Source organism: Phocoena sinus, chromosome 2 (assembly GCF_008692025.1).
Source record: "Phocoena sinus isolate mPhoSin1 chromosome 2, mPhoSin1.pri, whole genome shotgun sequence".
Lineage (NCBI taxonomy): Eukaryota > Metazoa > Chordata > Mammalia > Artiodactyla > Phocoenidae > Phocoena > Phocoena sinus.
In genome coordinates, this window is record NC_045764.1 from 79,510,838 (window position 1) to 79,523,075 (window position 12,238).

Sequence of the window (12,238 nt, forward strand, 5' to 3'; positions counted from 1 at the left end):
GAAGCCCGCGCACCGCAACGAAGAGTAGCCCCCCCGCCCCCGCCGCAACTAGAGAAAGCCCGTGTGCAGCAACAAAGACCCACACAGCCAAAAATAAAAACAAACAAATAAATAAAGTTATATGTAAAAAAAAGAAAGAAAACCAGCTGTGAAGAGATAGAGTCCTGTGTGCTTTCGTAAGCCAGACTGCACCTGAGAAGCATATCCCTTGGGGTGGAGAACGGTTGTGCCCTGGTGTGGTCAGCGTGGGTGAGGCTGTGGTGTAGGCAGGACGAGGGAGAGGTGAAGCCCTGTCCGGTGCATCTTAGCGGCCTTTGTAAGTATCTGTGTGCCAAACTGATGCTTCATCTTGGCCTTCAGAGTAGGGTGTGTGGGATAGGAGCCCTCACCGTTCACAGTTTCTGCAAGTATACAGTTACAGTATCTCATCACAGAAAAGTTGAGGTATGGTCTATGCCCTTTGTTTAAGAAGTCAGGGAAATGGTTACAGTACACTGTAGAAGTCACCCTTACAAAACAACAGTGAAAATAATATCCTGGTATGCAAATGATTGGGTCTGGAAAGGCAGGGTGGTGGTATATTCTGGACACAGTGTCTCTACGGGGTGAATAAATATAGAGCACTCATTCTAGTTTTTAAAAAAGGCAATGGTAAAGGAATCCCTCTCTTCCCCAGCTACTGCCAACTCAGGGATATTAATCTAATTGTTTTTATTATTTGGACAGTCATCCTCAACAGGTCTAAGATTCTTTTAATTCACAATTGCTTTTCCATCCTAAAATTTTTCTTGGAATGAAAGAAGCATCATTGCCTCATCACAAAGTGAAGTGATTCTTTTCTTGATTTGGTGCATTTCCTCTGACAAATCAACATCTTTCCTGTGTTGCAGCACATGAAAAACTTTGAGAGAGGTGAGATGCAAGAGGGCAGCTAGGCTGTGTTGGTCAGAGGCCTTACAACTCTCGCATATTCCGGGAGGACTAGGCTTGGCAAGAATCCCTGATTCCATTTCTAGGTCATAAATGGAAAGGTGTTCTGTGTTTCGCAACCTTAGAAATGTACTTTTTTTTTTTCTTTTTGAATTTTACTTTATTTTTTTATACAGCAGGGTCTTATTAGTCATCCATTTTATACACATCAGTGTATACATGTCAATCCTAGTCTCCCAGTTCATGGAAATGCACTTTTCAATTTCAAGTCCTTTGAGTGCTACTTAATTTGTAATCCTTCCAGTCCTGGCTGCGGTAGCAGCACAGTCACTCCTAATGTTTCCATCTTTGATTCTTGGGCCCAGGAGTTTGGCATCACTCTGACATAGCCAAAGGCTCTTCACTTCTACCTCTTCAGAACTTAATAGCAGAATTCCCTCTATGAATCAGTTGGTCTTGCAGCTACCTTCCAGGTAGCTTAGGTCACTCCTCCTTTTCCATTTTCGTAAAATGTTTTTTCTCCAGTTTTTAGGAGATTTATTAGGTTCAGTGTCCCTCTTAAGGAATAGTGGAAAAAGCACCAGTCTTAATGCCATAAGGTCAGTGTTCAAACCTTAATCTCTCGTAGTCATAAGAACAGCTACGATATATTGACCTCCATCATGCTTTTTTTTTTTTTTGCGGTTTGCGGTCCTCTCACTCTTGTGGCCTCTCCCATTGGGGAGCACAGGCTCACGGACGTGCAGGCTCAGCAGCCATGGCTCACGGGCCCAGCCGCTCCGCGGCATGTGGGATCCTCCCGGACCGGGACACGAACCCGTGTCCCCTGCGTCGGCAGGCAGACTCCCAACCACTGCGCCACCAGGGAAGCCCCTCCATCATGCATTTTGCTACTCACTTTACACCAGTAGGTGGTGGTCCCCTGTTTGAATTGAGGAGACCCTGATTCCAACACCTATGTCTTACTGTTTTCTATGTGCTCACAAAAAGCAACCACTGAGTGGGAGTAGACTTTACACGTTTTGCACTTCTGTGGACTTCTTGGAGAATTCCAAGAATTTCCTGCTTTACAGTGTCATTAGGAAGCACATTTAGCCATGGGTGGGACATTCCATTGCAGGGACGTGTGGTTGTGGCCATTATAGGGCTACTTTCACCTTATTTGAGATATTACTCGGCAAACCAAACAGCCACTCCTATTGCCACTGTATTGTCTATATTTTACAAAGGACAGTTTCTGTAGTACGCCTTTATTCCTATTACCCTGTGTCTATAAAATAAGATGTACTTGTCACAAACTGTAAGTAAATAACACCCAGTATTTACTTTCCATAAATTTCGGTAAACAGTTATATTCTGATTGTAAAAGAGGCGTGGGCAGCAAATAATGTCTTTTGAGTAAATGAATTGATGATCTCCATATCGTACAAAAACAAAAAAGCCAGTATCTCATTTGAGTCGTTGACAGTGGTCTTCCAGAAGAACATTTTCTACTTTCAAGAATCATTCCAGTGCCCCCTTCTTTCTTAATGTGTAGTTTCTTGTATTATTTGACTACTGGCTTATGTTAGTCACCTACTGAGGTGATAGTAACATTTCAGAAATAGTAGGTCAACTCCTGGATTGAGACTGCTTATTTTTTCTTTATTCTGGTCTTTCTCTTTAATACTCATAAGGAATTGCAAATGGCTGAAGGATGCTTTTACAAATGATATATTTGGATGTCCTGGTAGTATTTGGGAATGTATATTTAATTCAGTAGTGTTTGTAGATGATTTTATTTTTTCTCTGAATAACTTACTATGTTGGAATATCATCGAATACTATAATTTAGTCTTTTCACTTTGTGTAATTGGGGAAAATGGAATATTCCTGTGTAAGAGGCACATTTATAAATATTAAGCCAAATTGAATGTAAATTTAGATTGTCAATTTTTAGCTATGTACCTCTCTTCTCAGTGTTAAGGGTGGATCTATTGTATTACTATGAAACAGATTCCAATTTCTGTCTATTCTTCAATGCCATTACATTTCTACTTACTTCTCTCTACCTAAGATCTTTGCACAAACAAGATAAGCTCTTTGTTTATAATTTCATCTATTCTCCTATCAACCTATTCAGGAGGGTAGAAACCTATCTACTCACACTAGATCAGAAATTGAGAAGAGGAAGGTCACGTGCACAGAGGGCAGAGGCTATCTCCTCTTGTGGAAATGGGGAGCCCCACTCTTGGGCAGTACACATCTTGCTTTTGCAGTGAGAGTAAATGTATGTTACTTCAGGGTATAGCAATTGCAGTGATCTAAGACAGTTGTAGCCAGAGCTCATCTGGTAAACACAAGTTGCCCCTACTCATATCTTGGTACATTACAAAATGCTGCTTTTTTTTTTTTTTTTTTTTGGTTTTTCCTCGTGGCTTGTGAGATCTTAGTTCCCTGACCAGGGATCGAACCCAGGCCCCCTGCAATGGAAGCATGAGGAGACTTAATCACTGGACCACCAGGGAATTTCCCATTATAAAATGCTTTTATAATGAACACTCTAGCTCTGAAATTGCCAAAAATCACCCAGTTAAAACTCATTGTTGGGCTTCCCTGGTGGCGCAGTGGTTGAGAGTCTGCCTGCCGATGCAAGGGACCCAGGTTCGTGCCCCGGTCCAGGAAGATCCCACATGCCGCGGAGCGGCTGGGCCTGTGAGCCATGGCCACTGAGCCTGTGCGTCCGGAGCCTGTGTTCCGCAATGGGAGAGGCCACAACAGTGAGAGGCCCGCGTACCGCAAAAAAAAAAAACCCCTCATTGTTAGAATGGAATGCCAAGGTAGGTTTTGTGATAGAGACCTCATAAATAATTGCACCTAAATTGACTTTCTTTATTTTTTCTAAAGGTTCAGGTACTGGTTACATTAGGAATAGGTTATAAAATTACATGCCTTGCCTAATAAGAACTTGATGAGGCTATACGTTAGTAATAGTATTGCTAAAAAGAAGTTTCAGTTGTTGAACACTTAACACAAACCAAGCAATGTGCTAAAACTTTCTGTGGATTATGTCACTTCATCCTTAAAGTAACCCAGTGAGGTTAGTAGTGTTATCTCCACTTTGTAGTTGAAAGAGAGGAGACTTAGTTTGAAGAACTTAGACCAAGTCACACCAAGAAGAGTCCAGAATTTGAACCCAAGCCTACGTGCCACCACATTAAGAAAACAACGTTCTCTTTATGTCTTACCCAGACATTAAGTTCCACTTAAGGATGATAAAATAGAACCACGTCTACTACCATTCATGACACATAGTAGTTGTTCAGGTAATATTATCCCTCCCTGCTTTTTTACTCTCTGTATTAAATGTGGTTGATAGAGGGAACATTGGGCTTTTAAAAACTGGCTTATCTGGAGTAGATTTTGAATGATTCTGCCTAGTGATTGGGGATCGTAAGGTTGGAATCTTTGACTGAATTTAATAGGAAGTTTCATGGAGAATTTGGACTATTGTGTGTGTGTGTGTGTGTGTGTGTGAGAGAGAGAGAGAGAGAGAGAGAGAGAGAGAGAGCGAGAGAGAGAGCTTTCCCCTTTGCACTTAACTAAAATCAATTTCTTCTATCTTATTTCCTGAAAAGCAATTAAAATATATTTTATTTTTTAAATAAGGAAGAAGATCATTGACTTTCTCTCACCAGGCAATTATCACCACATGGTACACGTTGAGGAAGTAGGTGTTCCTTGCTTTCTGTTGTTAATCTGATGAGAGTGAGGGTGTAGATCACTTTGAAAAAATATTTGTGTAAGGAGGAGATAGATATGAGATGAATAAGAAAATCTTTTGCCTGTCTCAAATTGAGGGCATTCTTGACTTTTTAGAAGACATTTCCTTGAGGTATTTAGATGCTACTTCCTCCAGGAGGTACAGTGTTTAAAGAATTAACCTTAGGTTCAAGTGCTCTCCATAGATTCTTTTTTTTTCTTTTTTTCATAAAATTTATTTTATTTTTTACATTTTTATTGGAGTATAGTTGATTTACAATGTTGTATTAGTTTCAGGTGTATAGCAAAGTGAATCAGTTATACATATACATATATCCACTCTTTTTTTTTTTTTTTAAGATTCTTTTCCCATATAGGCCATTACATCTCCATAGAGTTTTTTTTTTAATCTTATTTTTCAATTAGGGATTCAGTTCTTCCTTCATTTCTAAGAAAGAATATTGCCTTCGTATTGACCCTTCAGAGCTAGACTGCTTGATGATGCTAATAGCAGTTAATACTTATACAGGACTTACTGTGTGCCAGGCACTGTTCTAAACTAAACTTTATATGTATACTCAATCCTCACAACAGCCCTCTGAGATAGGTTTACTGTTGTGCTCCATCGAATCTAAAATGTGTTGATGCTGCCTTCTTGATTTTGCTTAGAAGTTGCTAATGAAAGGTTTCACACAACTGTATTTCCAGTGCCACCTTATTTAATAACAATTGTAAGATGTCATGGGTGGTAAGACTGTGAAATATAAGATGCACCCCACTTTTAAAGAAGTTAAGAAAGCAGATACATGATAGTATTAATAAAATAGGTTATCATTCCCATTGTTAAGATGGGGATCCCGAGGCAAAAGACATTAAATTTTCTAAAGTGACATGACTGGATTCATATCCAGGTGATTCAACTCTAGAGTCCTGGCTCTTAACTTCCACTTTTTTTATGCCTCTCAACAATTCATTGGAATTGAGCGCATGTTAATATGTGGAGAGACTGCCCAAGACCCACTTCCTCATCCTTTCATTGTGGCATTCATGATAGACTGGCACCGAGATTCTTCCGAGGGAGGAAGTGTGTGTGATGTATGTATCACCTGCCTTTAGGGCTGTGATGAGGGCTGTTACACTAATGCCGGTAAAGTGCCTGACATGTGGACATCTTACTTATTTTTAACAACAGCAGTGCAATTGAGAGGCCTTGATGAACTAGCTTCCCAAGCATCAATAGGCTGGAGTGCTTGCTGGAAATTGTGTGCACAAAATGTTGTTTGGGTGCCCCAAATTCTGCACTGTGTATTTTTACTGTTTCCCTGTCTGCTGTAAAATGCCAACATAAAAATAATTTGTTATTTCCATAATTGGGGAGTGGAGTATTTTTTTTTTTTTCTGAAGAACAGGTTCCAGAAACACCACTCAAGACTTGAGTAACAAAAATAAAAAGCCAAAATAATTTTTTTAATTAAAAAAAATGTTTATATTCTTTTTAAAATTTTTTTCTTTTTTAAAAAATATATTTATTTATTATTTATTATTATTTTTGGCTGCGTTGGGTCTTCGTTGCTGTGCGCGGGCTTTCTCTGGTTGCAGCGAGTGGGGGCTACGCTTTGTTGTGGTGCGCGAGCTTCTCATTGCAGTAGCTTCTCTTGTTGTGGAGCACGGGCTCTAGGCACGTGGGCTTCAGTAGTTGTGGCATGTGAGCTCTAGAACGCAGGCTCAGTAGTCGTGGCTCACGGGCTTAGTTGCTCCGCAGCATGTGGGATCTTCCAGGGCCAGGGCTCGAACCCGTGTCCCCTGCATCGGCAAGCGATTCTTAACCACTGTGCCTCCAGGGAAGCCCTGATTTTCTTTTTTTTGTGTGTGGATCATTTTAAAAATCTTTATGGAATTTTTTACAATATTGCTTCTGTTTTATGTTTTGGTTTTTTGGCCCTGAGGCATGTGGGATCTAAGTTCCCTGACCAGGGATCAAACCCTCACGCCCTGCATTGGAAGACGAAGTCTCAACCACTGGACCGCCAGGGAAGTCCCAAAAATAATTTTTAATAATATGAAGATGGTTCTACGTGAAGACGTACCAGAAGCTGAAACTTAACATTTAGTTGTCTTTACCTCGTGGTGGTAAGCGGTGGCAAGACAACCACATATAGGACTGCAGCAGGGGTTTGGGACTGTAGTCTGCTGTGGACTAGAATTATTTTCTCCTGAAAGATGGAATGATTCCATTAACTCTAGGCTTTGACTAACTGACTGTAAGCTCAGATAAGGAACCTGTCACCACCAATACCCTGAAAAATCTCTGTCAGCAATTTGAAGACCTGCCTGTTCCCTGAATACTTTTATTTCCTAGCAGCTTCTTTACTCTTTAGAATTCTGGTCTCTGTTAACCCAGACCAGCCTGGTCACTGTGACCAACGTAGGGCAAACTCTAAATAGCATCCCAATTTGCTAAAGGTTCCCCCCAGCTGAAATCTCTGTTTTATTGTTGGATTACAGATCAGTGTTTTGCTGCCAGGTCCTTGAGATAAGGCAGGAGGTGAGTTCTCAACCAAGGAAGCCTGTGTCACTCATCATACCTTTCCCTGTTGTTTATCGTATTCTCCTCTGCCAGTATCCCTTCTCCCAACCTGTTTTCTGTACTCCAACACGTACAAGCTGTTCAAGTGTAGAAAGAGACTGGACTGTGATGGAGATAAATATTTGAGTACAGATTGTCTACAGCTGGTGTAATTATAAGGAAAATTTTAAGTTTGTTGATTTGGTATAAGTTTAAAAGCACCAAACCATTGCTTTTGGTGCTTCTGAGTATCATTTTACATTTTTAGTCTTGAACTGTTTGAACATCTTATCAGTCAACTTGGACTGTTTTGAGCCAGTTTTTACCTTCAACTACAAGCAGTTTGATAAAATTAGAGCAACTGTGACCCAGTTGGAGATAGATTTAATTGGTCAGCACTAGCTTGATTCAGTAAAATATGCTCTGAACCAATCAAACCTTAGGTGAGCCAGTCAGAACCTACTTGTCCAGGTCAGAGCTTATTTGAGCTAGCTAAAACCAGTGTGAAGCAGTTTGAGCTCTTAAAACCAGACCTAAATGATTTTGGTTAGATACATGTGGTTTTTTTTTTTTTAACATCTTTATTGGGGTATAATTGCTTTACAATGGTGTGTTAGTTTCTGCTTTATAACAAAGTGAATCAGTTATACATATACATATGTTCCCATATCTCTTCCCTCTTGCGTCTGCCTCCCTGCCACCCTCCCTATCCCACCCCTCCAGGTGGTCACAAAGCACCGAGCTGATCTCCCTGTGCTATGCGGCTGCTTCCCACTAGCTATTTACCTTATGTTTGGTAGTGTATATATGTCCATGCCTCTCTCTCGCTTTGTCACAGCTCACCCTTCCCCCTCCCCATATCCTCAAGTCCATTCTCCAGTAGGTCTGTGTCTTTATTCCTGTCTTACCCCTAGGTTCTTCATGACATTTTTTTTTCTTAAATTCCATATATATATGTTAGCATACGGTATTTGTCTTTCTCTTTCTGACTTACTTCACTCTGTATGACAGACGCTAGGTCTATCCACCTCATTACACATAGCTCAGTTTCGTTTCTTTTTATGGCTGAGTAATACACGCGGTTTTAACCACGTGGCTTTAGATCAATCAGAAATGGTTTTGTAGGTAGAATGTCTCTGAACTTAACTCTTTCACTCTGAACCAGAATGAACCTTTGAGATCCTTTTGAACAAGTATGAATTTTTTAGTATGGATTAGAGTGTTTTATACAATTTAAACCCGTTCTTAAGCTGGTCATAACGCTTTTGAAATTGACATATCTACTTAAAATTAATTGAATATGGTTTGAACCAGCCAAAAAAGAAGGTGATGTTTGCTGACTCGGTAAACTACTCTGAGCCAGTCAGCAATCTTTTGTGCCAGAAATACATGTTTTGAGCTGCCCAGAGGCAATTTCAGAAATTATTCTAGGTCTTCAGAGCCTGTCTGATCTGTCCAGAATGGGGAGAAGAAGTGAGCCAACATTTACTGAGTACCCAGCATATGCCAAGCATTGTGCTGGGCACTCCACAAAGAGTATCTCATTCAATCCTTAGAACAATGGTGGGAAGTAGTGTACATTTTCTTTTTCATGGAATGGAAACCTGAAAATCCAAGACTGAAAAACATCTGAGTAGCCAGTATGTGGGAGATATGGAATCCAATCCAGCTCTGCTTGGCTTCAGAAGTCACATGTTTCCTGTTAGGCTACCTTGTATGATATCCTACCTAGTCACTTTTAAATCCAACATCCATTTGTAAAAACTTGGGTAATGGCCACAAAGCTTGAGGTAGAATGGACATTGGACTTGAAGTTGGGAGACACATGTTCTAGACTGTGCAAATGAGTTAAACTCTCTGGGTTCTGTTTCATTCTTTAGCAAACTGAACCCAGAAAATGGAAGGTCTGAGCATTTATTTTCAGATCAGCAAGGCAGATAATTGTCTAAAGGTGCAGTCTGAAGAGTATAAAATATGATTAATTTCAATGGTGGTGTCTATACCTTCAGCTGTGGTATTTTGTTAACACTTCCTTTATGATGGTTTGGTTTGGGAACAAACTGTTATATATTGCGGTCATCACGAATAGAAGACAAAACCCATGAAGATCATTTGTAGACTTACCTGTGTAATTCTTCTCCCATGATAACTAAACATATTAAATTTTGGTGCAGCAGAGATAGGTTCATCAGTCTTTGAATTCCATTGAAGTAGGTTTAAAGAATTCTAGAAGAATATGCCATTGGCGACAACATTTTCTCCTGTATCTGAAATGATACAGAAACTAGTTATAAAAATGACCAACTTTTTTCAAAATAAACGTAAAGAGGAGGGCTTCCCTGGTGGTGCAGTGGTTGAGAGTCCGCCTGCCGATTCAGGGGACACGAGTTTGTGCCCCGGTTCGGGAAGATCCCACATGCTGCGGAGCGGCTGGGCCTGTGAGCCATGGCCGCTGAGCCTGCGCGTCTGGAGCCTGTGCTCCGCAACAGGAGAGGCCACAACAGTGAGAGGCCCGCGTACCACAAAAAAAAAATAATAAAATAAAAAAAATAAACAGGAAATAAGGTAGCCACAGCGACTTCTTGCATCATTCTCCTTGCAGAATTTGGAGTTGCTTTCTGCTTCCTCATTTATTTGGAGGGGAGCCCCCACCAATGATTCAATGTTATCTGGACCTACTTTTCAATTCTTAGCTCTTATTTATGAATAACTTGGAGCCGAGTGAGATGCTGTGATAAAACGTACTAGAATCTTTATTTGTATCCAAGTGGTCATCTTCTGGAGAGGCATTCTGTTACACACCATTAATGCTGGCAACCTGTACCTGTGAGTACAGAAGCTATAATATAGGAAAGCCATCATCTGTACAGTGTCACGCCTTATAGTGTGCAAATAGAATGCCAACTGTTTGTAGAGGCTTTGCCCTTGTCGACTGACCAGCCATATCTGAATGTGAGGCCACAGCTCTGCACTAAGGGACTCTGTGGAAGTCACTGAAGCAGCTCTTGGGGATCAGAATTCAGGATTTTTGAGCATAAGGTGGGTCACCAAATTGAGGATAGGGTGGGGGAGGCAACCTTGAAAATCAATAAATGTCCTTGCCTGAGCTTTTAAGAATTTTATGGATCTATAGAAATAATCCTATAGGAAGCGTTGAGAATTGTGGTAAAGTTTCTGGGCAGGTGATGGCTGGGTGAAAAGCGGACAATGAGAGGAAAATCAGCAGCATCTAATGTAGGGCATATGATGTGTATGTGGATGGGTGAATATGTATGTTGAATGGGCAGGTAGAGTTGTCAGTGGTAACGGAATAGCTGATTGTTTTTCTGATTTTCAGGAGTGTTTATCGGTATTAGAAATGGGAGGATAAAAAGAAGTAAGCCTTCCCTGGAGACAGACTATATTTCTAGTCAGACTGATATTTTGAATAGTTTGAATCTATTTAGAGGATAAAAACAAATCTTGAAAAGTGCTGATTGCAAAGGATAGAAAGTAACCATGGTTAGGTCTTGCTGTAAAACCAAGAATATTTCTTCTCAAAGGTAGACTTCTGGCCAATATTGAAGAGCTGAATTGGTAGCATTTCCTGTAGAATACCAAGGCAAATGTAGATAAATGAGCCCTTCATGGTAGAACTCAGTTCTCAAGTGAGCAGTGATATTCTAGAAAGATCTGATTTAATATGTAGTAACAATAATTTGTAAGGAAGCTGCAAACCAAGTTTTACTTGTGAACTTAACATTATCTTTGAAGGAATGATAATCACATGTGAAAATGCATAGGATAAATGAAATTGCCTCAATGTCCAAGTAAAAAAAAGAAAAGCCAAGGATGCAACACTAGGAGACTTTGAGAAAGGAGGGGCAGTTGGAACCACTTGCACTCTAAGAATTATTGTTATTCCTGTAATATTCTCCTTCCTCCTTTCTTTCTTTGTTTTGTCAACTCTTGTTCTACACCGTCTGCGTATAAGCCTTAGTGACCATTATCTTCTTGACTTTCATTCTCACTTGGAATTTTTGTCTTAACAGTACTATAATATGCACGATAAATTTAAACTGTTACTTATTTACAAGTTCAGTAGCATCTCATCTAGCAAATGATTAAGCCCTTGGGATAGTGAATAATGTCTAACCCTCTCTTCACAGAACCCTTAGGCACATAGGTGTTACGTAGAAGTACTTGATGAACTGGATATTAAAGGAAGTCATTTAATACATGGAAGATTCTAATATTTTCTAATCGGTTTTTGGTAAATATACATTTGTTTGTATTTTTCAGGTGAACCACTGAGTTCTTCATTATGTCTGATGGAGACTATGATTACCTCATCAAGTTTTTAGCTCTGGGAGACTCTGGAGTAGGGAAGACCAGTGTACTTTACCAGTACACAGATGGTAAATTTAACTCCAAATTTATCACGACAGTCGGCATTGATTTCAGGGAAAAGAGAGTGGTAAGTTCTGTATCCTTCTATATAAAAACATAATCTGAGTCAACATTTGCCTGTCTGTTTTGTTTACTTTGTAGGAATTAGGAGGACAAAGGTTGGAATCTAAAATTAAAGGGTACATATGAGAGTGTATTATGTTCAGTCTGGGCAATGTGATTAAAGGCTGTAACTGAGGACACTTCATATAAAACCAAGCAGATAAAATAAAAGTGAAGATTTAAAAAAATTTCCTTGATACTCTTTTGGCTGGTATGTTCCTTCTGATTTCCACAAAGTTATTTGTGGAATTTGCTTCGTACCTTTGTTATGAAGCTTGCAATCTTCTCTGCTCCTCATACCCCTGTTTTGTGGGCTATTTCTTCCATTTTTGATATCATTTTCAATGGATTTTCTCTTAATTAAGGCCTCAGCTATCGCATGTGGAACACTAAGTATCAGAACTCATTGATCCCACCAGGAGTGTGAGGTTGGAGTAGGGATGGGAATGGCGGTAGGGCATATGGATCTGGGAGGTAACCAAGGGAACAGCAAGGTTCTGTAGAATAAGG

The 12,238-nt window shown here is 40.0% G+C and overlaps 1 protein-coding gene across 4 annotated transcripts in view; it reads left to right on the forward strand.

The window, feature by feature from the left end:
* Window positions 1-12,238, forward strand: part of RAB27A (RAB27A, member RAS oncogene family) — a 73,671-nt gene that overhangs the window by 34,869 nt on the left and 26,564 nt on the right. For 3 of the 4 annotated variants that reach the window (XM_032622927.1, XM_032622928.1, XM_032622929.1), the window contains exon 2: window positions 11,519-11,693. In XM_032622927.1, coding sequence (XP_032478818.1) covers window positions 11,541-11,693 — 153 coding nt within the window. In that variant the 5' untranslated portion in view covers window positions 11,519-11,540. Of the gene's footprint in view, window positions 1-6,779; window positions 6,802-11,518; window positions 11,694-12,238 lie in introns of those variants that run through there. The other variant, XM_032622930.1, reaches the window with a different exon arrangement.